This window comes from Lissotriton vulgaris, chromosome 9 (assembly GCF_964263255.1).
Source record: "Lissotriton vulgaris chromosome 9, aLisVul1.2, whole genome shotgun sequence".
Taxonomy (NCBI): domain Eukaryota; kingdom Metazoa; phylum Chordata; class Amphibia; order Caudata; family Salamandridae; genus Lissotriton; species Lissotriton vulgaris.
Genome location: NC_141697.1, coordinates 500,391,400 through 500,416,880, shown reverse-complemented (window position 1 = coordinate 500,416,880; position 25,481 = coordinate 500,391,400). Strand labels below are relative to the sequence as shown.

General features: G+C 46.5%; 1 protein-coding gene across 5 annotated transcripts in view; it reads left to right on the top strand.

Annotated features, from left to right (window-relative positions):
• The window catches only part of PCNX4 (pecanex 4), a 348,026-nt gene that overhangs the window by 24,026 nt on the left and 298,519 nt on the right, over positions 1 to 25,481 (top strand). For all 5 annotated transcript variants that reach the window (XR_015299954.1, XM_086937959.1, XM_086937961.1 and 2 more), the window contains one exon: positions 1,244 to 1,984. Coding sequence is in view for 4 of the 5 variants with exons in the window: in XM_086937959.1 (XP_086794085.1) it covers positions 1,296 to 1,984 (689 nt within the window). In the remaining variant the exon portion in view is untranslated. The remainder of the gene's footprint in view (positions 1 to 1,243; positions 1,985 to 25,481) is intronic.

The window sequence follows — 25,481 nt, the reverse complement described above, 5'->3', positions numbered from 1 at the left end:
CTCGTAGTGGCACCCAGTTTCAACTTTTTTTGCAAACGGTAGCAAGATTTCCTCCAGAACTCTCATTATGCTGTGTTCCATTCATATTTCATTTTATCCTGGCTGGTGTCTTCCTAACTCATGATAAGCGACATCGGCAAATGTTGACAGCTGGGATAGTGCTCTTTTAGGGATATTTTGGGTATACACTAAATGTAATGGTTCGCATTTAGGCTAGAATATTCCATTTTAGTTTCACCGGACCACAAAACTCTTTAATGCATGACTACATCCCCTGAGGGTTTTTTTTGCATTTTTCAAATGGAACAAATATGTTTTTTCTTGAGCATTAGCTTAGTTCTTGCCATGCTGCCATACAGGCCATATCTGTGCAATGGCTGCGATGTTTGATTGCACAAACTCTTTAAAATCATTGGTCAAATAAGCCTGTAGTTCTTAAAACTTTGTATTAGCCTCTGGATTTGTTATCCAGATTTGAAGGACAGTCTGATCTACGAGGGGTCCTGGTGGTGGCATGCACCTCCCCCAGTAAACATCGTGACCGTACACTAAGGACTATTCAGGTTTGTCTCAAATTTCGTTTGAGTGCTTTGTGCTCTGGGTTGAGTCTTAGAAGAACAACTGACTATTTAAACTGTTACTTAGCTGAAGTTCGGACTAAATGCAGATGTTTAAAAAAAAGAAAATTTAATAGGCAGCCTGGAAATATGTGATATGGCTCATGCTTGCATAGGTGCCTAGACTTACTATCGGGGCTCTTTTCTAAAGTCTCAAGATACATATGCTATTGAACTCTAGTGATTGCCTTTTTCCTAACCCCGCCTCCGAAACCAAATGAACTGGCATGGAAATGCCTCTACGTTTAACACTGAAAGGTTCTAATGCTCTTTTTAGGCCCACTTTCAACATATAGTATTACCTTTTTAAGTTTTTTCGTTTGTGGAAAACATTTCCAATTTCGTATCTCCTTTTCTGTGACCCACACTTGTAAAAAGTAGGTATAAAGTTGATGGTTTCTTTGATTTTCTACCATTGGCTTCTTCATTAAGGCATGAGATAATAAGTGTTGGAAAAGCTTTTACAAATGTTTGATATACTCTTCTAATTTTTGCCATGACATTTGTTTCTTATGTTTTCAGATCAAATGTAACTGTGTGCAATATTTCATAAAATGTTGTTAATTTTTACTAAAACTATTGGTTTTCCCAAAAATGTTTTAACTACAAAACTACTTTCTTTGTAGAAACATCTGTCTGCTAAAAGATGGGGCTATTCCAGGAGTTGTGAATCCAAGAATGGGTCCAGATGTTCCTTTGTTGAATGATTACAAACAGGAGTTTTTTTGGAAGCGCTTCCCACAGACTGTTTTTGGAGGTCCTCGTTTTAAATTGGGATATTGTGCGCCCCCTTACGTATACGTCAACCAAGTAGTTCTTTTCCTCACACCATGGCTTTTTGGCGGAGCTGGGACAGTGTTTTACGAGTTCAGACCCCAGAAGGACTTTTACTGCACTGTACTTTCAGGAAGTCTAATGCTTGTTGCTGGCTTTGTCATCCAGATAATAAACAGATACGCTCAACAGAAAACAGTGACTGTAGAAAGACTACAAAATCAAAGTACCCTAATGGATGAAGATGAGTATGAGTTTGTAAGCTGTGTTGGTTCTGAGACCGTGAAATTCATAATTCCAGGCAAGAAGTTTATAGCCAACGCCATATTTCATTCTATTCTAGCAGGAGTGATGTGTGGGCTAGGAACCTGGTATCTGCTTCCAACTAGATTATACGCCCTTTATGAAAACATTGGAGGAGCTGTGATGATCTTTTTGTTTGGATGGGTAACTATATGCATTGGTGAATATTCACTAATCGTAAATACAGCAACAGAGACCGCTACTTTCCAGCCGCAGGATGCATATGAGATTACTGCCCTCATGCGACCTCTCTATATATATTCATTTATTGCAGTGGATCTCGCATTCAGGTAATCTTTATGGTTGTATATTAATTTGTTTGTGCATTGTGGTTTCCAGATGTATACTGTAAACCAAGAATATATAAAGAGCAGCAGGGGAGTCTAACGGGTTTCCATCTTTTTTTGTAATATCTTATCTGTCAAAATACAAAACCTAAGTTTCTGGCTATTGTTCCTATGCTATATATAAGGTGTACTGTTTCTATGTGCTCTGTTTAGTGGAGACAGTAACTTTCCCACCATGGTCATGCTCGAGGACTTTGGACACCAAAACCAGTGACTGAATCACCTCATAAGAGCTAGCTTGGAAACAGTAAACAAACAAAGCAAGTTCTAAGAGACGTGGTAGCAGAAAATATGTGTGCTAGGAACAAACAACACCAAGAAGGCACCACAGAAAGAAAGAGGTAAACAAGTGTTTGAAAATGACGTGGTAAACTGACGCTAATGTATTCAGTTCAGAAGAAAACGTATCTATGGTAATGTGCATGGTAGAAAACACTGTAAGTGATAGTGTACACAAATAGGTGTGCATGACTAGGACTTTAGTGTTAAAACATTTTGTGATCTTTTAAATGTGGGCTTCGTCAAACGTGTGAGGTAAAGTAGGGGTAAGGTGAACAATAAGACAACAAAACTTTTTTTTCTCCTCTTATTAAATAACTTCGAAGTACAAAATCATACAGTGTGCATCCTTATGAATAAAAAAAAGCATACAGCATGCATGTAGAAAAAAATCATAATATTGGCGATGTATTTTCCAGACAACGAGTCTACGATTTGAGAAGGCAATAAATACGTCAGCATCCATGTATTCAAATACAGGCCTGACAGTGAGCAAGAAGTGCCACTCTAGCAAGTCAAAGGAGTGGGGTGGGGGGGTCGGCGCAGTATGTTCAGTGCTGTGGTAAAAATACTCAGAAGTTGGCACAGAAGCCACCTCAAGCAGTAACTGGTAGAGAGCACTCTTGATCCCAGAGAAGTCAGTAGCTGTTTTGGAGAAGGTCACAGTCCACTGGTGGTCACTAGGTATAACAAGTAGTGTCCGTTGCTCGTGGTGTGCACAGGCAAGCAGGTAGTATAGCGAGGTCCAGGGTACAGCAACACAGTGGATTGATAGCCAGTCTCAATATCATCCCCACCTTGTATATGCAGCAAATTTCAAGTTCTCTGAACCCCCTGGGGGGGTATTATAATGCACTGGGATTAGTTACCCATGTGGGTCGGTGGTGTTGCTTTGGTACCAGACATCTTCAGCAGGTCCCAACCGTGGCCTTAGGCACCGCCTGATCCCACAACAGCTGCGGTGTGCACACTCACTCTTGTTGGACCCCAGCCGACCAAATCCCAGGGAGTGCTCCTCCAGCAGATTCGTCTAATAAGAAAGCAGGGACCGTCACTCCACCCGCAGATCAGGGCACAAGTCGGAAAAAAAGAAGTGGGGGGGACGCTATCACCGGAAGTGATGTGACAACCGGAAGTGACATCACGAAAGGTGCCGAGCTCCTCGTCCCAGAGAGGCCAAGGAGTGAAGTCCAGCTGTTTGGCAGGGGGGATGGCGTTCCCCCTGTAAAATAAGTGGGGGGGGGGGCCGTCCACTCGCGTGGTACCCCGACTCGAGCCCTGCCGCAGATCAAGGTACCTGGGCATGACTTGTGTGGCTCTAGCGCCCCCAAAGGGGCAGGGTTGGTCATGGGACCACTTGTCACTCTGGTGTGCCTACAGCGAGGATAGCCGCGTGCTAAATCAATCATTCGGGGGCAGTGATCCAGGTGAATGTAGGTTCCTGATGGCTCACCACATTCTCCTACAGTCCATAGGATAAATAACAAGCCGCAGCCCGGCGACATGCAGCACTGTGGCCAATGTCTGCCTGCGGAGCCCTGTCAGGCATCCCTTGCATCTGCCATCCCAAGGGCGATTCTCGCCATGATCTGGCTCGCCAATACCGCCAATTTTGGATTTCCCTCGGTCCACAGGCGGCTGCCGTCTTCAGCTAGCACACCTGGTCAGTGCTGTGGTCCTGGTTGCATAACTGCCCTGCTTGGGAGGGATTTTGGAGCAAGCACAAGGAGCCTCTCAAGAGGGTGGCCAACTTGGAGCCAGGCACTCTTGCGACCTTTCCTCCAGCCCCACATAGTTAGCACAAACTTTAATACCTTTAATACCAAAGTCTCACTCTTAAACACATAAACATAGTCCAAAAAGAATTCGATCTGTACCTTGTTCCATTATCAAGCACTTTACCTCGCTTACAGTGGTACTGGAGTTAGAATATTAATTTAATCTAGTCCTAAAATATGTGTGAAGTGATTTTTGATTCGACTGAAGGATTACATTCAGCTCAAAATCTTTTCATTGCGTTTATGTAGGTAGAATTGGGTAAGCTTTAAGTTGTGTGTGTGTGTGTGTGTGGTATTTTTTTTTTAATTCTTTTTTTGCAGTCTGAATGTCGAACCAAAGCAGAAGTCCAACTTATTTTACTAAGTGAACTTTCTCTGTTAAGGTTCATTATTGGAATAATTGCATTTTAGTATCCTAAGGGAAGAGTTGTATATTTAAACTATGAGGCAGAGAGACCTATTTACATAACACATAACATAATAAGGTCTTAAACCCACCCTCGAGGTTAGTAAGTGTTGTATAAATGCAATTACAGTACAACTGAGAACTTCTCAATTATCCAAGAAAAAGTACTTCTGTGAATGTAATGACCAGTCACGTGGGAGACAGGAGATTGTCCCACAGCTCTCATGTTTCCCAGTTTCATGAGTGAATAGCTTGTCCAGGCCAGTTTTTAGGTTTCGCCTGGCGAACAGCTGCGCAGCAGCGTTTCGCGCAGGCAAAATCTTATTTTAACAGTATGTGTGTGTTGTCCCGCCTGCTCTTCCATTGGCTAGCTTCATAAATGGAGGCTAGCCATTGGAAGAGAGATCTGTATGTCATTGCCGGAGCAGGTTCATGGGCGTTCCGGCGATTTCTACTCATCCTGCCCCCTTGCGATCGTCATTGCGGCGGTGGGCGGATGTTGTTTTTTTTTTTTCCGCCAAGGTTTGTTTTGGGCATTTCTTTGAAGATGGAGCCCGGTGGAGAGTGATTTCAGCCCCTGCTCTGTATCCCGCAGGAGAGTGAGATCTGCCCGTAATGCTTGTTTTTTTCGCCGTCCCCGCATACTTGCAGTGCACACGTTTCATTGCATGCAACCTAGTTTACATTTTCTTGCTTCTTCGCGTGCGTAGAACCTCTGTTTATGCCATACACGCTTCAGTAAAACATACACTGCCCATTCACACCGACGCACTGTCCCTTGCACACGCTGGCTCTTTCCCGTGACCTTCCTGCGCACGCAGCGGAGGCTGGTCTAGCTCACATTAGTAAACAACCTCCTCCATGCTCGCTCGACCCCACGGCGCCCCCGCCGAGCCCCCACACAGGCGGAGGACGTGCCACTGACGAACACCCGGGGCTTCGCCACCCTGGACCAGGCGCTGGAGTGGCTCCGGCAAGAGCTGGTGAGTTCTCTTCCAGGGGATCCTCATCAATAGTCATAAGCATTAGAATATTCCCGCCTATGCGCGGGACCCCGGAAACACTATATTATATGTGCCCCACATATATCTATATATATATATCACCAACTACGTAGAAGAAGGAAGGGTACCTAGGGGCTTGAGGGTGCATACAGTCCCATCCTACGAGCATCCAGATCCACAGTTGCTCACCGACTGGTTTGAACATACTGCCACGTACTGCGAAGGGACTCTGAAAATCCTGATAAAATATGCATGGAGCGATCGTGAGAAAGTATTGGCCGAGATCTCATCGATTAATGATGAACTTGACAAAGAAACCGACTCGAGCATCATAATGTCAATCACTGAGAAGAAAGAACAAATGAAAGCTCGTCTGGTGAAATATGAGACCAAAATACGGAATCGGAAGCAAGAAAAGTATGAGCGGGACGCCAATGACTACCTGACAGGGCGCGTCCTAACTTATGCCAAGAAATTCGACGCTCCACGCAAAGCCCTATTAAAAAGCTCAGGCACAATCACTGGAACATCTACAACATTGGATATCGCCACCTCTGAGTCAGAGGTGACTGAAAACGAGTCAGGCGATGAGCAAGCTTAGCAATTACAACAGGGGCAAAATCGCGGAACGCAGCAGGGTAAAAGCAAGAGAACCCCTTTTCAAGAGGAGTACGAGGTGATCAAGAGCACGTGGCTCCGGGGAGGAAAGAACAAACCCCCGGACACGGAGGAGCCGGGAACAGGAGTACCAGGAGGACGAGGAGGTCAAGGGGCGGAAAAAGGAGGAAGAGGAGGAACAAGGAACTCCCGCTGGGTCAACCGCAATCGCACCAAGAAATAGCGACTTCTGATACAACTGGCTCACAAGAACAAGCCAACTTAACGGTTGTCAATTTGACGTCCAAACAACTGACCGACCAAGAAACTGAAGTTCTCAGTTTAGGACTAACCTTCTGCCCCAACAAAGAACTAGAGTATACCCAAACAAGGATTGACCTGTTTCGCTTTACGCGAAAACTAAAACTCCACAAATATTTCAAACTACGCCCCCATACTCAAGATCCCAATAAGAAGGGGGCGAGAATAACAGCAACGGATGCCCTGAGCAGCAGAGATCTAGTAACAGTAGAAGCTCTGGAAGATCTTGAAAGAGAAGAGACGCTAGATGTACAACATTTGGACACTGCACAAAGGGCAGAGCTGCAAGGGATCTGAGGTTCCGTGACGATCGTAAGTGGTGTTTTCGACTCGCACGAATATGGTCGAGTCTGGTATCTATGAACCGCAAATGACGAGTTTAGTGGGTGTACGCACTTTCGCTGTACTATCTTAAACCGTTTGTTTGTTTCGTGGGTTTCTTCATCTGTACCCACGGGTTCCATCTTAGATACGGCATCCATTTTGTTTCTTGCCCTCAAGTAGCCAGCGAACGGACGTTGTCCGCTTCGCGACCCTGGGATTCTCAAGCTCTTGCGGAAGACACGTTTCCTTTGAAAGTGTCTTTATGATGAGGGGGATGAACACTGCAAGGCAGCTGGCCCCGCTCGAGGCTCATCTTGCCGTGCCGGACTATTGTCTTAGTTGTGCATCTCATTAGGCACGTCCCTTTGATGCCTGCAGCTTGTGTTTCCCGATACCACCTCTTTTACACCCTTTTCGATCCCCCCACTGTTTCTGTCTTCCTCCGCACCTGTTTCTGTTCCTTCCTCGATCTGTTTACTGTTGATTGGGAATGTACTAATGGTGGGAAGACGGGTTTTTACAGTTGGGAACTACCAAACGTTCCTGTACTTATGTTCCGGGCCTTGAATACATGAAAGCAACCCCTTATGGTCTTTACGATGGGAACCGAGTTGTAAACCTTTGTGTACTATGATATTCCATGCATGAAAACCGTATAAAAGGAGCGATCCACAGAGGCAAGTCGAATCAGACTCCTCGAACCTACACGTGTTGTACTTCCTGTGACTTCTGTGTTCCCTGCAGTAATAAACCTCGAATCTTTGACGCCGAAGGAAGTGTCCCGTGTCTCTGTTATTTGTACGCCGGAACAGGTAACCCACGAAGGTTTCAGGTGTTATCCCTGGCACCGCTGGGTCTTAAATTAACCCAGTCCTTCAGATCGACCAAGAGAGGGAGGAGAGCAATTTCAAACCTCCTTCCGTATTTGTTCCCCAGTCTCCGTGGGACGCTGTGGATGCGTTTAGCGAAGCCATGATCAACGACCTCATGAGATACCGCAAGCCCAACCATACCAGTCAACAACTTCAACATCACTGAACAGCAATATGAGGCGTTAATGAACCTAAAGAAAGACAATAACATTGTGGTGAAACCTTCTGATAAAGGTGGGAACATTGTTTTAATGAGTAGGGACTATTACAAGACCGAGGCATTGAGACAGCTCTCTGATGAAAACTTTTACATCAAGTGTACCATGACCACGTACCAACAGAGCATCAAAGAGTACGATACTCTCATCAAAAAATGGTACGATTTACAGATGCTGGGCAAAGATGAACACTTATTCCTACGCAACAACTGCCCAATGATTCCCACCTTTTACCAAGCCAGGTCTGTGGGTGACATGCTCGTTAGCAGTCATCTGGAAAAACCCTCCTCCAGGGTAAATACCTTAAAAGATCAAAAAGGGTTTTTCCCTTGTGGGAGGTGTAAAGCCTGTGCGAGCAGTAAGAGGGTTCTCTCGTACACTATACCAGACACAGGAAGGAGCATGCCTATTAGGAAGTTCATCACCTGCAGCACGCAATATGCGGTTTACTGTTTGCACTGCCCGTGTGGCCTCCGCTACATAGGCAGCACAATTAAAGAACTGAAACTAAGGGTCATGGAGCATTTGAGAGCCATCGGCAAAGCAGACCCCAGCTACCCAGTGGCCCGCCACTTCGCGGAGGTTCATGGACGAGACCGTAAATTGCTACAATATTTCGGTCTAGACCCCATACCCCCTAATGTGAGGGGCGGAGATCGCCTAAGACGACTCCGTAGACTTGAATCTAGGTTCATCATAGATCTCTCTACGAAGTACCCCAGGGGCTTAAACGCTGGGGAGGAGATGGCGTTCCACCTGGGAAAATAGGATTACAGAGTACCGTTAAGGCCATGTAGCGTGTGAGATACTTCCCCACCTGTAAGAACCTACAGAGAAGTATTGCAGTAAGAACTCCGGGTGATCAGATAGCCTGTATAGGATCTTCAATATAGCTGTAATGTGATGTAGAATATGACGTATGCTGAAGTATCTGTTTGTTTGTTCTGTAACGGGATATACAACTGCCTATCAAGCACATATAATTTTGATTGTTTATTACCTTCGCATAATCTGTACGCTCTCTAGATCAGGGCCCTATACTATGTTGAATGGACCTTGATCAATTCCCTAGAATCTTTTCCTCTGCCTAGAACCAAAACATGCTAAGGAATTGAATAATGTTGTGTCTTAAGGATTTTGAAATTCTTGTTTACATTAACAACGTTGATGAACTGATATTCAGCAATGGGAGTGGTACAGTTTTGCGACTTATTCGGTAGCAAGAGATGTTGAATGCCTGCAGTTATTGGTGGACTATTATTTGACATAACTAGATAGAGGACCTTAGCCGATCCACGGCTTTATTTTACTTGATCATATCATAAACATTGGATTTATTGTTTATACCCACTCTTTGTATGGATCTGCCCATCTATGGGCTTTATTGCACAATCTGTGATCATCTTTAGGTTGTACATACTGACATTCCAAGATGGCGCCCATAGCGACTAAAGTGGGGTTGTCCTTTGTCTATCTCAATGTCTATAGCGAGAAAGTGACAATGTCTTATTTAATCCGCCTAAAATGTAAACCGTTGTTACCACACTGACGAAGGCAACACGCCGAAACGCGTCTGTGGAGAGTGCCTGTGAAAAATAAACCTGCATGTTAGAAAGTACCCCTCGAGTGCTGTTGTCTTCTTCGGATACGAGGAGGAGTTGGAGCGTTATATATATATATATATATATATATATATATATATATATATATATATATATATATATATATATATATATATATATATATATATATAAAATGCAATAGCAGCCAAATCACATCAGAGCTGAAATATGCTGTGAAGAATTTCCACCATACATGAATAATATGCATTAGAAACATGAGAAACAACACCAAATATTGTTTAGAAACTGTTTTAATGCTTAGGCAGCAGTAGAAATTCTTATAACTCACTGGAAGCATAGAAAGCTCCCAGGCTGCATTGCAATCACAGTCTAAAAAGACTGAAAAGCTAGCCTGTAGCTGTATACAAAAAACTGACACCGTGCCTTTAAGGCACCCATGGCCCCCGGTATCCCATCATGCCTCAGGGGTGACAGTTAGGTCAGTTGTTCTTTCCGGCTCCTTCAGGAAGGATCCTGGTTACACAGCTCCACTAATTTCTGTTTTCTGACAGAAAATTACTTCACTTTAAACAACTTTTTTACTTACTTTGACATTTTACATCTAGTCAAGTAATAAACTGTCTTTTTAAGTCAGTTTAGTGAGCATTTTCAGCTGAAAATGCCTTCACTTTTTGATAAATGTCCTTCTTGTGGCAACGAGAAAGCAAAATCAGACAACCACGACGTTTGTATGCTGTGTCTGCCTGAAGAACATGATCTCCGACGTCGACAGAAAAACGTCGATCGGCGTCGAGTGCGTAGTCTCCGTCGGCGTTTCGTCGACGCTCGGCGTCGAGGGTGTCCAATACCCCTCCGCCGTCGTCGCACAGACATTCGACGTCGAGGCAGAGGGCTCCGTCGACGGCCGTTCATCGCCGTTCGACGTTGAGGCAGAAGACTCCGTCGACGGCTGGTCATCGTCGTTCGACGTCGAGAGAGAAGACTCCGTCGACGGCTGGTCAGCGTCGCTCGACGCCGAGAGACCATAGATACTCGCATCGATCGCCGTCGAGGCATTCGAAGTCGATTGTTGGACCCGCCGACCCCCCCAGAGGCGTTCGGTGTCGAGAGAAGAACGCTCGACGTAGAAACTCTGTGATCATGGTTACAGAGTCAGTTTCTCGTCATTCCACTTCCCAGTCTTCTGGCTCCTCAACAACATCCTCAAGGTCCAGAAGTCCTGTCCGCAGATCTCCTGTGCGTCAGCCAGATCCTTTGGCTGCAGAGATCAGACTGTCACCTAGATGGTACAAGTCATTGGACCATTGGCGAGATTCAGGGGCTGCTAAGCGTATGCAAGAGTAGGTCAGCCCGCATCACAGATCTCCTCTTCAGAGTCTGGTAGAGGAGATGGACAAGCGTAGTCCTCCCAGACGCAAATCACCTGTGAGAATCCCGATCTCCCGGAAGAGAAAGTCCGGTCAGGCCTCGTTCACCCAGAGGAGAAGATCGGGTCAGATCTCGCTCTCCTAGAAAGGAAGAACATTCAAAAAGATCGCGTGAGAGGAGGCACAGTACTCACCGTAGACGTCGAAGAACTCAGTCTACTTCATCTAGCTCTTCTACCAGGTCTTCCAAGAGGAATTACTCTCCTTCGCTCACAGATAGTCCTACTTCTAGATCCTCTCCAGTGGATGACATCGGCACTTATCTGGATGTCCTGCAAATAGGAGCTCAGAAGCTGAGCATTGAAATGTCTGTCCCTCAGGTTACTACGACAGTAATTTTTGAAACCTTACACAAAAAATCTCTCTCTCGTCCACTGCTGCCTTTTAGTCCTGGGGATTATGGATCATGTCAAAGACGTTTTCCTAACTCCAGCAGCTATCAGAGCGGTGCCAGCTCGCATTCAGAAGAAATACAAACCGGCTTCTTCTGACCCAGTTTTTGCAAAATCTGACCCTCCAGCAGACTCTGTGATAGTGGCAGCGGCGAGGAAGACGCATGCAGTGGCTGCTTCCTCTTCAGTCCCACCAGACAAAGATAGCAAATCTCAGGACTCGTGGGGTCGCAAAGTTTGCAATTCAGCTGCCTCCACACTGAAGGTCTCTAGTGCGGCTGCACTTCTGGGTAGATACGACAGAGCCTTATGGGACTCCATGGAAAGGTTCAAGTCCAAACTGCCAAAGGAAGACCAGAAGGACTTTGAAGAGACTATGACAGAGGGATGCCTGGTGGCGAACCAGTTGGTCAGCACAGCTGCGGATGGTGTAGTGCTAGCGGCACATTCCTACTCACATGGGGTTTGTGCCAGGAGGTCGGCTTGGTTGCGCCTCACAGGGCTGAAACCGGATGCTCAGCATTGCATCCTTAATCTTCCCTTTTCGGGTTCCTCTCTCTTCGGAGAACAAACGGACGAAGATATGACCCGTATGAAGACAGAACTAAATACAGTAAAAGCGGTGGGTTTGGAAAAGAAAAAAGAATTCAAACGCTGCTTTAAGACCAACAGGGGGAGAGGGGCTCAACAGAGGGTTCAAACCCCTCAGTAGTCCCAAAGTAAGAACCAGGGAAAATCCCAGTTTCAAGGCAAAGCCAACAGAGGTATTGGAGGTCACCAACAGTCCTCTAAAACCACGAGAGGAGGAAAGGTCTGAGCAGTGGCTTCCTCTGGCGCCGTTGCCCACTCCAGTGGAAGGAAGTGCTTCACAACACCTGGCAGAGTGGGTCAGCATCACAAAAGATCAGTGGGTGCTGAATATACTGCGCAATGGATACAGGCTACGTTTCCGTGCGCTTCCGAAGAGCTTTCCTCCAAAGAACTCTTGCCCTCACCAGCTAAACTTGCTCCGAAGAGAGGTGAAAGTTCTACTACAAAAAGGAGCTATAGAGGAAGTTCCTCCCTCTCAAAGAGGAAAGGGAGTCTACTCCAGATACTTTCTGGTCCCCAAAAAAGATCAGGAGGAAAAGTTCAGACCAATACTCGATCTGCGTCTCTTGAACAAAGTCATCGTCAGAGAAAAGTTCCGCATGTTAGCTCTTCACCAAATATGCCCACATCTTCAAGCCGGAGATTGGATGTGCTCGGTGGATCTGCAAGATGCATACTTTCACATTCCAATTGCTCTACAGCATCGCAAGTACTTGAGGTTTGTCATAGGAAGCAAACACTACCAGTATAAGGTGCTACCCTTCGGTCTCAAGTCCGCACCACGAGTCTTCACCAAATGCATGGCAATGGTGGCCGCTTTTCTTGACAAAAAGGGACTCTTCATCTACCCATACCTGGACGACTGGCTCCTAAAGGGCTCATCTCCGGTACAGGTAACGCACGATCTGCAACTTTGCCTGCACCAGTTGCAGACTCGGTCTCCATGTAAACCTGGAGAAGTCGGTCCAGCGGCCTACACAGTCTATCCACTACCTAGGCTCCGTACTGGACACAAGATTGGGAAAAGCGTTTTCTTCGGAAGAGAGACTTTTTTCCATGAGTCAAAAATGTGGGATTCTGCTAGAGTCTCGGTTTCCAACAGCCCGACAAGTAGCATCCCTGCTGGGTTCCATGGCGTCCTGCATTTTTCTCATCCCAAACGCTAGGCTGAGAATGCGGCCTCTGCCGCAGGCTCTAGAGGACCAGTGGGACCAAGCGACAGGGCGTTGGGAAGATCGTATCACTCTTTCCCAAGCAACTAAGGATGCCATTAAATGGTGGACTCGGAGGAGGAATGTGCTGGTGGGAGTGCCGTTTCACCAACCTCTTCCATCCCAGTCTATAGTGACGGATACCTCTCTGCAAGGCTGGGGCGCGCACATGGGTCCACTTCAAATTCAAGGTCCGTGGTCTGCGCAGGAGCAGACATACCACATCAACATGCTGGAACTCAGAGCGGTATTTCTAGCTCTCAAAGCTTTCTTTCCAGCGATCGAGTCCAAGTCAGTCCTAGTTCAGACGGACAATGGACCACCATGTTCTATCTGAACAAACCAGGAGGCACACGATCTCGCCCACTCTCCCGAGAGACTCAAACAATCTGGCATTGGCTTCTCTCTTGAGGCCTTACAGTAGTGGCGGTGCACCTTCCAGGCGAGTTGAACGTAAAAGCAGACGCACTCAGCAGGCACTTCGAAGATCAGCCAGACTGGGTGCTAAACGACGAAGTGGTAGAAGAGATGTTTCGTTGCTGGGGTCGTCCAGCCATAGACTTGTTTGCAGACGACGAAAACGCCAAATGCCGCACCTTCGCGTCCAGGTTCCACCGGCCAGGAACGCAGGGGAATGCTCTCCTGATGGGTTGGTCGGGAACATTCGCTTACGCGTTTCCTCCCCTGGCTCTGGTTCCGAAGGTAGTGTCCAAGCTCCTCAGGTCGGACATGGAGATGATCTTGATAGCTCCGGATTGGCCACAGTGGTGGTACCCGGACCTTCTGCATCTGTCTGTGTGTCCACACAGACGACTTCCTTGCAGGCCGGACCTGTTGAGCAAGATGAACGGGAGGATAATGCATCCCAACCTCCCATCACTGAACCTGACAGCATGGCTCCTGAGGTCCTGCAATATGGACATCTGAACTTACCTCCCGAATGCATGAACATTTTAAAGGAGGCTAAGAGGCCTTCGACGAGAGCGTCCTATGCGTTAAAGTGGAAAAGGTTCTACATATGGTGTAGGGATCATCACTTAGATCCGACTAAAGGGCAGGAGAAGGTAATCCTGCCATACCTCCTTTCCTTGGCAACTTCTGGTTTGAAATATGCTTCCATTAGAGTGCATTTGTCAGCCATAGTAGCGTACAGAAAATCACCTAATCAAATTTCATTCTTTCAGATTCCGGTGGTTAAGGATTTCCTCCAGGGGTTGAAAAAGTGTATCCCCCTGTGCGACATGCTTCTCCTCCGTGGGAATCGAACCTGGTTCTATCCAGGTTAATGTCACCCCCTTTCGAGCCCATCTACAAGGCCTCTTTGCAACATCTCTCTTGGAAAGCGGCTTTTTTAGTGGCGATTACCTCAGCGCGCAGAGTAAGCGAGATACAAGCGCTCTGTGCGAAGGAACCATATACTGTTTTCCACCACAATAGAGTAGTCCTGAGGGCTCATCCATCTTTCTTGCCTAAGGTGGTTTCTGATTTTCATATAAATCAGTCCATTTCCCTCCCTTCGTTTTTTCCAAATCCTACGACCCCAGCCGAGCGGTCACTGCACTCCTTTGACCTAAAGAGAGTGCTCAAGTTCTAGTTGGAAAAGACTAGAGGGTTCAGGAAAACAGATCAACTGTTTGTGAACTATGGTTCAATGAGGGCGGGTTTTCCAGCGGCCAAGAGGTCCATCTCCAGATGGATTGTCTCTTGCATTAAATTGGCCTACCAGCTTGCAGGCAAGCCTTTATTGGTGTCACCCAAAGCGCATTCCACTAGAGGGAAAGCCGCTACAGTAGCTTTCCTGCATGACATTCCAATGTCAGAAATATGCAAGGCTCCAACCTGGAAATTAGTTCATACCTTTACGAGGCATTACTGTCTCTAATCTGATTCCAGGGCTGATACTCAAGTAGGGCAAGCCTCCTTGAGAAATCTGTTTGGGTAGCCTATAGCCTGCTCAGGCTTGTTGATGAGATTGCTGTCTTGTCATTCCTTTGCCCGCAGGGAAGAGGAGAGGCTCGCTATTCTATTCTAATGCCTATGACTATTATGAAATGCCTGCCTAAGCTTTAAAGTCCATGTAGCAGTAGTAGTAACCAAGCCCGCCCAGGAACAGTTCAAACGTCCTCAGACAGATCCCGTTTTTTTTCTTCCCAAAGCAACCCATGGTTATAGATCTCTTAACCAACTCCTGTCTTGATGGTAGCAATACCTTTTATGCAGGCATATCTGGATAGGATCTCCCATTGTCCGAATAATGCTCGATTAATCTTTGGTCTCATGAAAAGGTAAACAGTAGCTATACATCTTGGAACACTCTCCTAGCAAAGGTAGATCACAATTTCAAAAGTGATTGTTATGTGGTGTGTAGTGTTATGTGGTGTGTTGTTGTGTGTCTTCTCTTTTTCTGTGTTGATTTCTGGGGTTTCTGTGTTGTGTTATGTTTACATATAAAGCGCTTGGATGCTGTGAACAGTGTCCCGGCGCCATGAACATCTTCTAAACAAGACTATGCACAACATTTGTTCACACCAACCTGCTAAACATTCTTAAAATAGAGGGCAAGGTTACAAAATAATTTCGTTCACTGCTGCAGGTAACTATGCATTTGTGAGTAGCCATCTCTTTTCCGCCTTCTATCCTATGACTTTTCTTCTTAGGTCGCTTCCTGGCCTCTTCCACTCCCATATCCCGTCTTGTAAATGATTCCTCACTGCGAGCTCTGTGCTGCTGCACCAGCGATGCATATATGAATGCTTGCTCCGCTCTCCAGGCTATATATAATTCTGTGGATCTTGCGGTTTAGTCAGTGCCTAGATCCTGTTCAGTCTGTACTGCGTGCGTTACAAACCAAATTAAAGATGAAGGCAGTATGTTGGCAATCATGCAGTGGGTTTTAGCTTGACATAGATGGGGAAACCCACACAACCCGTTTACACTTATTTGATGTTGATAGCAATGTCTGTCTCCTATGTTTTCATTCTGCCACCACTTCCTTTCCGCAACCTTTGGTTAAAGCAGCTTATATTGCACTATGGTGTAATGGCACCGAACCCTGTAATGAGCTGTATTTATCGTACTAATTAATGCCTTTCTGGCTATTGTTCCTATGCTATATATAAGGTGTACTGTTTCTTTGTGCTCTGTTTAGTGGAGACAGTAACTTTCCCACTATGGTCCTGCTCGAGGGTTTTGGACACCAAAACCAGTGACTGAATCACCTCATAAGAGCTAGCATGGAAACAGTAAACAAACAAAGTAAGTTCCAAGAGACGTGGTAGCAGAAAATGTGTGTGCTAGGAACAAACAACACCAAGAAGGCACCACAGAAAGAAAGAGGTAAACAAGTGTTTGAAAATGACGTGGTAAACTGACGCTATTGTATTCAGTAGAGAAGAAAACGTATCTATGGTAACGTGCATGGTAGAAAACACTGTAAGTGATAGTGTACACAAATAGGTGTGCATGACTAGGACTTTAGTGTTAAAACATTTTGTGATCTTTTAAATGTGGGCTTCGTCAAACGTGTGAGGTAAAGTAGGGGTAACGTGAACAATAAGACAATAAAACTATTTTTTCTCCTCTTATTAAATAACTTCGAAGTACAAAAATCATACAGTGTGCATCCTTATGAATGAAAAAAAAGCATACAGCATTCATGTAGACTAAAATCCTAATATTGGCGATGTATTTTCCGGACAACGAGTCTACGATTTGAGAAGGCAATAAATACTTCAGCATCCATGTATTCAAATACAGGCCTAACAGTGAGCAAGAAATGCCACTCTAGCAAGTCAAAGGAGTGGGGTGGGGGGGGGGTCGGCGCAGTATGTTCAGTGCTGTGGTAAAAATACTCAGAAGTTGGCACAGAAGCCACCTCAAGCAGTAACTGGTAGAGAGCACTCATGACCCCAGAGAAGTCAGTAGCTGTTTAGGAGAAGGTCACAGCCCACTGGTGGTCACTAGGTATAACAAGTAGTGTCCGTTGCTCGTGGTGTGCACAGGCAAGCAGGTAGTATAGCGAGGTCCAGGGTACAGCAACACAGTGGATTGATAGCCAGTCTCAATATCATCCCCGCCTTGTATATGCAGCAAATTTCAAGTTCTCTGAACCCCCTGGGGGGTATTATAATGCACTGGGATTAGTTACCACTGTGGGTCGGTGGTGTTGCTTTGGTACCAGACAGCTTCAGCAGGTCTCAACCGTGGCCTTAGGCACCGCCTGATCCCACAACAGCTGCGGTGTGCACACTCACTCATGTTGGACCCCAGCCGACCAAATCCCAGGGAGTGCTCCTCCAGCAGATTCGTCTAACAAGAAAGCAGGGACCGTCACTCCACCCGCAGATCAGGGCACAAGTCGTAAAAAAATAAGTGGGGGGACGCCATTCGGAAGTGACGTCACGACAGGAAGTGACGTCACGAAAGGTGCCGAGCTCCTCGTCCCAGAGAGGCCAAGGAGTGAAGTCCAGCTGTTTGGCGGGGGGGATGGCGTTCCCCCTGTAAAATAAGTGGGGGGGGGGCGTCCACTCGCGTGGTACCCCGACTCGAGCCCTGCCGCAGATCAAGGTACCTGGGCATGACTTGTGTGGCTCTAGCGCCCCCAAAGGGGCAGGGTTGGTCATGGGACCACTTGTCACTCTGGTGTGCCTACAGCGAGGATAGCCGCGTGCTAAATCAATCATTCGGGGGCAGTGATCCAGGTGAATGTAGGTTCCTGATGGCTCACCACATTCTCCTACAGTCCATAGGATAAATAACAAGCCGCAGCCCGGCGACATGCAGCACTGTGGCCAATGTCTGCCTGCGGAGCCCTGTCAGGCATCCCTTGCATCTGCCATCCCAAGGGCGATTCACGCCATGATCTGGCTCGCCAATACCGCCAATTTTGGATTTCCCTCGGTCCACAGGCGGCTGCCTTCTTCAGCTAGCACACCTAGTTTGTGCTGTGGTCCTGGTTGCAGAACTGCCTTGCTTGGGAAGGATTTTGGAGCAAGCACAAGGAGCCTCTCAAGAGGGTGGCCAACTTGGAGCCAGGCACTCTTGCGAACTTTCCCCCAGCCCCACATAGTTAGCACAAACTTTAATACCAAGTCTCACTCTTAAACACATAAACATAGTCCAAAAAAATTCGATCTGTACCTTGTTCCATTATCAAGCACTTTTCCTCGCTTACAGTCAGTGGTACTGGAGTTAGAATATTAATTTAATCTAGTCCTAAAATATGTGTGAAGTGATTTTTGATTCGACTGAAGGATTACATTCAGCTCAAAATCTTTTCATGGCGTTTATGTAGGTAGAATTGGGTAAGCTTTAAGTTGTGTGTGTGTGGTATTTTTTTTTAAATTATTTTTTTGCAGTCTGATTGTCGAACCAAAGCAGAAGTCCAACTTATTTTACTAAGTGAACTTTCTCTGTTAAGGTTCATTATTGGAATAATTGCATTTTAGTATCCTAAGGGAAGAGTTGTATATTTAAACTATGAGGCAGAGAAACCTATTTACATAACACATAACATAATAACGTCTTCAACCCACCCTCGAGGTTAGTAAGTGCTGTATAAATGCAATTACAGTACAAATGCGAACTTCTGAGTTATCCAAGAAAAAGTACTTCTGTGAATGTAATGACCAGTCTCGTGGGAGACAGGAGATTGTCCCACAGCTCTCATGTTTCCCAGTTTCATGAGTGAATAGCTCGTCCAGGCCAGTGTTTAGGTTTCGCCGCAGGCGAAATCTTATGTTAACAGTATGTGTGTGTTGTCCCGCCTGCTCTTCCATTGGCTAGCTTCATAAATGGAGGCTAGCCATTGGAAGAGCGATCTGTCCGTCATTGCCAGCGCAGAGTCGCGGGCGTTCCGGCGATTTTTACTCATCCCACCCACTTGCGATCGTCATTGCGGCGGTGGGCGGATGTTGTTTTTTTTTTTTTTTTTTTTTGCCGAGGTTTGTTTGGGGCATTTCTCCGAAGATGGCGCCCGGTGGAGAGTGATTTCAGCCCCTGCTCTGTATCCCGCAGGAGAGTGAGCTCCGCCCGTAATGCTTGTTTTTTTCGCCGTCCCCGCATACTTGCAGTGCACACGTTTTATTGCATGCAATCTAGTTTACATTTTCTTGCTTCTTCGCGTGCGTAGAACCTCTGTTTATGCCATACACACTTCAGTAAAACATACACTGCCCATTCACACCGACGCACTGTCCCTTGCACACGCTGGCTCGTTCCCGTGACCTTCCTGCGCACTCCGCGAAGGCTGGTCTAGTTCACATTAGTAAACCACCTCCTCCATGCTCGCTCGACCCCACCGAGCCCCCACACAGGCGGAGGACGTGCCACTGACGAACGCCCGGGGCTTCGCCACCCTGGGCCAGGCTCCAGCAAGAGCTGGTGAGTTCTGTGCACCCCCAGCTATCACAGGGTCTGGAGCAAATATCACGGGTGCTGCATGTTAGACTTTTGTCTGTTTTGTGTGTCTAGATGCATGCATTTGTGGAATATATATAGATGCACTGAGTGTAAAATACTGTGTATTCACATTAATTAACTTTGTTGTGTGGGAGTGCGAAAGCCTGGAGTTGCTGACCTTGCATCCCACTCGTCAACAATAGTAATGCATCGCATATTATGTGACACGGTATGAAGTGTTGTCTCATGCGGTTGTGCTGTTCTGTGTTCATGATTTGACATCTTCACTGTAGTAATATGTCGATGCAGTTCTATTTACTATATGTGGATTAAATATCGTGTTATCGGGCCACATTTATTTCATCTTGCTTGGCATAAAACAGGCGGTGGGCGGATGTTGTTTTTTTATTTTCGCCAAGGTTTGTTTTGGGCATTTCTTTGAAGAAGGCGCCCGGTGGAGAGTGATTTCAGCCCCTGCCCGTAATGCTTTTTTTTTCGCCTTCCCCGCATACTTGCAGTGCCGTCATTTTGTAGTTTCCCCCCTTTTTTCAAGCATTTGTCGATTGCGTTCTAACAAGGGGTATGTGTCGGATCTTTGTGATATACAATCCGCTTTAATAACACTGGCCATTTAATTACTTGTACTACATTTTGTGACTGGTTTAAAATCATTTATGAAATATATTCAGGGCATGCAGAATGAACTACAGGAGGAATAATGATGACGTCATCCTGTAGTTCTTTACGATATCGCGAGATTTCGATCGCGGTATTTTGAACGCTCCGGTAACTTTACTGAGGACAGAATTATGCATCACGAGCAGAGAACCCAATGAAACCTCATACCGGGAGTTGTTACATTAACATATTCCATTAGTACAAAGCCATATACAAGCCGGTTAAACTGTAACTAGGGACGTTTTTGTGTGTGTTGCTCTGTGTGTGTGTGTGTAGCTCTGGGTGTGTGGGTGGCTTTGGGTGTGTGTGTAGCTGTGGGTGTGTGTGTGGCTCTGGGTGTGTGTGGCTCAGGGTGTGTGGGTGTGTGTGGCTCTGGGTGTGTGGGTGTGTGTGGCTCTGGGTGTGTGGGTGTGTGTGGCTCTGGGTGTGTGGGTGTGTGTGGGTCTGGGTGTGTGGGTGTGTGTGGCTCTGGGTGTGTGGGTGTTTGTGGCTCTTGGTGTGTGGGTGGCTCTTGGTGTGTGGGTGGCTCTTGGTGTGTGGGTGTGTGTGTAGCTCTGGGTTTGGGTGTGTGGCTCTGGGTGTGTGTGTGTGTGGCTCTGGGTGTGTGTGTGTGTGTGTGTGTGTGTGGCTCTGGGTGTGTGTGGCTCTGGGTGTGTGTGTGTGTGGTAGTAATTTCTGTCTGCTGAGCTCGTCCGTAGGGTACAATAGGTTTCACATTTGCGAGAGATTAAGCTAATGGCAATGTAAATGACAATGCCATTTATTTATCTGTTTTCAAAACCAACACATAAATACAAAATGTGTCATTTACAATGCCAATAGCTCTAACTTTTCCAAAGGCGAAACCATTGCATTGTAAATGTTTGTTTCCTTTGCACACGAAGATTTTTTAGATTTGCTGTTGTTGCCATTAAACCTTAGCACTACAGAGGTAAGGACCTGGGAATCTTGAGGTTCTAGGAATGGGAAGAAAAGAAAACCTAATTTAACGTTTTAAGATGACCCTGGAAAACAGTCCTCCTGCATAGATGATCAACATACTGGGCATGAGGAAGACTTATTAATGAAAAGAAATGGGACGTTCTGAGCAGAATTTCCGAATGGTTTATTTAGCACCCCCTTTTTAGGTCTCGCTGAAGCCATCCCGTTAGGGATGGTTTGACGAGATTAAAGTAAGGGCTCTCTAAAGTGCACCCAAAATGTGGATCGGGTACAGTGCATGTGAGAACAACCATGCGCATTGTGCACAGCTCCCATTTGCCACCAGACACTTTCACTTCATGCGTGCGCCGCGCTCTGCCTCTGCTGCCACACGCACCAGGCTGCACACCCCCTCACCCCCATATGCTCGCTCGCCAATGTCCCTCTCACCCTTCCTTTGATCTCCGCCGCGAGATCTCACAGGCTCCTCTCCGCACCCTTCCTTTAATGGCCCTCCCCCTCCCCCAGCACAGAGCGCGCATTGCTTGTTTCACCTCTCTTTACCTCCTCGCGTTCATCCCCACTCCCCTATTTTCTGTTCAATTCCTTTCCTTCCTTCTTGGGTCTTTCCCTTCCTCAGTCCAGCTCCCTGTTTTTCCCCACTTATTCAATTTGTCCGCGTCAGGCGGTGTTTTTCTTTTTACACCCATCCTCCTTCCCTTGTGCCCACCCCCCCCTTCTTGTTCTCCGTTACTTTCCTCCTATCGGTCCTCCGTCCTCCCTCAGACTCTTGATCTATTTTCACTTCGCAATCATCTATATTTTTTTGTACGACCTCTTCCCCATGTTCTTTCATCACAACGTCTCACTTTCTGCTTTCTTTTCCCCCGTACAGTTTCGTCTTCTCCCTTCAATTCTTTTAATCAGGACCCCCTCTCTCCCCTGCCCCTCACTTAGTCCTCACACCTCCATTTCCTCCTTTCATGCCTGTTTTCTCCCTCCTCTTGTCTTGTCTCTCTTGCCTCTCCAAGTGCGATCTGCACTCTTCTTTTCCCTTCAATTATTTTCATCATCCCCCTATCTATCCACTGGCCTTCCCTCAGACCTCACAGCTCCATTTCCTCATTTCATGCCCGTTTTCTCCATCCCCTTGCCTCGTCGGTCTTGCTGCTCCAGGTGTGATCTGCACTCTTCTCCTTCTAATTCTTTTTATCAACCGCCCTCACGCCTCCATTTCCCCCCTTTCATGCCTCTGTTTCTCCCCTTACCTTGTCTCTTGTGTGTGATTTGTTTCCGCTGTGGCGGCCCCCGGTCGTCCATTATGCTTTCCCTACCACAGCCTGTCCCTCGGAGCTCACCTGTCCCTCGCAGTGCAATCACGAGTGAGGGACTGGCCTATGGGGTGGGGAGGATCTGTAGTGCTTCCAGACAGAAGCTGTGGGGAAAGTTACATTTGTGGCAAATGCACCTTATTGGAACCGTTTGGATTCGTGTTTGTTTTTTTTTATTTAAAAAGCAACATTAGTTCTATTTCAAGAGGTAGACTGCTTCGGTTGCTGCCCCCTGCCTCCTAAACTGGCAGACTTGGGGGTGGGGGCATTGCCATAGACTCTGCTCGGTGGAGGGGGCTCAAGGCGGCAGGGTGTGAGCAGAACACTTACCTACCCAGGCGTTGAGCATTAATAAAGGTTTAAAGCCCGTTTTAGGATAAGCTGTGACGGCTGCTAATGGCTGGGCCTTAACTGTAGTACTCTCAGCACAGCACCCTCTACCCAAACACAGCCGTGAACTTTAACATAACGAGCGCTGCATTCACTCTAAAGTACCCCGTTTACTCCACAGAAACAACTCCCCTGAATCCAGAAACACACTGAAAACACAGATGGACAAAGAGCAAGCAGAGCGCTGTAATCTCTCGGACCTCAACTTTTCACTTCCATTTCAAAGTGAACGCAGCAGCACACGGGCCACACCCAGTGCTTATTTCGAGCCGGTGGTTTCCGGTGCTTGGCACGGCACCTGCACTTAATTGGTTTTGGGTGCATAATTGGTTTCCAGTGCTGAGAGACAGCAAAATACTGTTTTATGAATACAGTATACATTCAAAATAAATTACTAATACCTGCCTCCCCAGCCAATATTTTAGCTATGGGGCCTTGAAATAATCTGAACTGACTCACTTGCAGGCGAGAGAGATGGTTCCTAGCTGTTTTGGTACCTTCTTTGGCAGTGATGATGGGGACAATGGGTGGTGCAAGCTGCAGCGACCTCCTAGTCAGGGCCCGGCACTTATTATTTTACAAACTAAGCACTGGCCACACCCCGCCCTAGCTCTGAGGAACAACTATTTATTTCCATTCACCCAGCAAACTATCCATCAGCAGCCACATTCACAGAAGCGGGAAACACCAGCCCGCTCAACCCTTCCAAAGAAGGCCCAATTGGTTAACAGTAGGACGCACAACCCTTTTCACGTCCTTCACGACCTATTCTCAGTGAAAGAAGACATGTGAGAAGCGGACCCCTGCTGTCTCTTCTGTCTGTCCTTGTTAATCAAGCTCTCTGGGCCTACTGTACTCAGTGTGGATCGACCTTTCCTTATGTCAAGGATTGACACACAGTGCTTAATTGGTTGCAAAATACCAATAAAAATATATTAAAAAAATAAATAAATAAAAAGTGCCACTGCTGCTGCACCTGCACCACACATTGCTCCTGCCAGCACTGCCAATGATATTAAAAACACAACTACTAACCATCACACTCCTACAAGAGTGACAAATCGAACTAATCCAGGCCCCCAAAGCTTTAAGAATGGTTTGGGCGGTAGGTAATAGTCATTTCAATCCATTTTGAATTAATAAACAAGTGTTGCTTTGCTCCTGTATAAATTAGATAACGCCACAACAAGCATCAGTGTTGACAATTAAGTGCTGGTGCCAAAGCTATCTGCTTAAAACAACAAGCTTTCTATTGAACTGCCATAGTGTACTTTTTATTTATTTTTTATTATTTGGCTAGATCGCTTATATCAGATGTTAGATACTTCTGTCGGTATCCTGCTTCAGACAAGTTTAGATCAGGGAGCCATTAATTCAGGGTTGAGCCCACAGTTATAGATTGTCCTGCTATTTTCTCCACTTAAGCCTTTTTGAAAAATAAAACTTGTTTCAGGGGGGAAAGGGTACTCTATTTTCACCCAGCAAGCATTACCCCGCGAATTGGAGTTTGGATTTTTTATCTCGGATTGAAAAACGGAAAAAACGATTAACATGTAGTGTCTACTTTTTTAGGTCTCGCTGAGCCAACGCTCACGCACAACACAAGCGCACGCACAACACAACCACACACACAACACCCCCCCACACACACAACACACCCCCCCACACACACACACAACACCCCCCCCACACACACACACACAACACCCCCCACACACAACACCCCCCACACACAACACCCCCACACACACAACACCCCCACACACACAACACCCCCTCACACACACACACACCCACTCACACACACACACACCCACACCACCCCACACACAACCCCCCCACACACAACCCCCCCACACACAACCCCCCACACACAACCCCCCACACAACCCCACACACCCAAACAACCACACACACGCAACCACACACGCAACCACACACAACCCCAAACACAGCACACACAACCCCACACACACAACCCCACACACACAACCCCACACACCCACAACCCCACACACCCACAACCACACACACCCACAAACACACACAACCACACACACACAACCACACACAACCCCAAACACAACACACACAACCCCACACACAACCCCACACACACAACCACACACACAACCATCTATCTATCGCCCTCCCTCTATCTATCGCCCTCCCTCTATCTATCTATTGCCCCTCACTCTATCAATTTATCTATCAATTTATCTATCTATCTATCTATCTATCTATCTATCTATCTATCTATCTATCTATCACAGCGTCACCAGTCCTCACTGAACAACGCCTCAGCATCACTGAACAACGCCACAGCATCACTGCACAACGCCACAGCATCACTCAGCGCCACCCCAGCATCAATCTGTGCAACCATTGAACAACAAGGTTCAAATATGTTCTCTCAATGTTTCAAGCTTTATTACAAATGTCACAAAAAGATGTTAATATTTCACTTGTGTTCATGGATTTTCGTCACCATAAAATACACTGAACATAATCTACACAAAAGTTATTTACAAAAGTTTAACCGCATACGCGCTAGCGGGTTTTCCCGCTGCACGCTAAAGATTCGAAAATCGCGCGTTACATGACAAAGCCAGCTCGTCATGCGCGTAGCGCAGGTAACGCCCATAACGAGCTGGCTTTGTCATCAGCCCTGAAGGCGTTAAGCTATTGCCATTATAAATGACAATAACTTTTATTTAA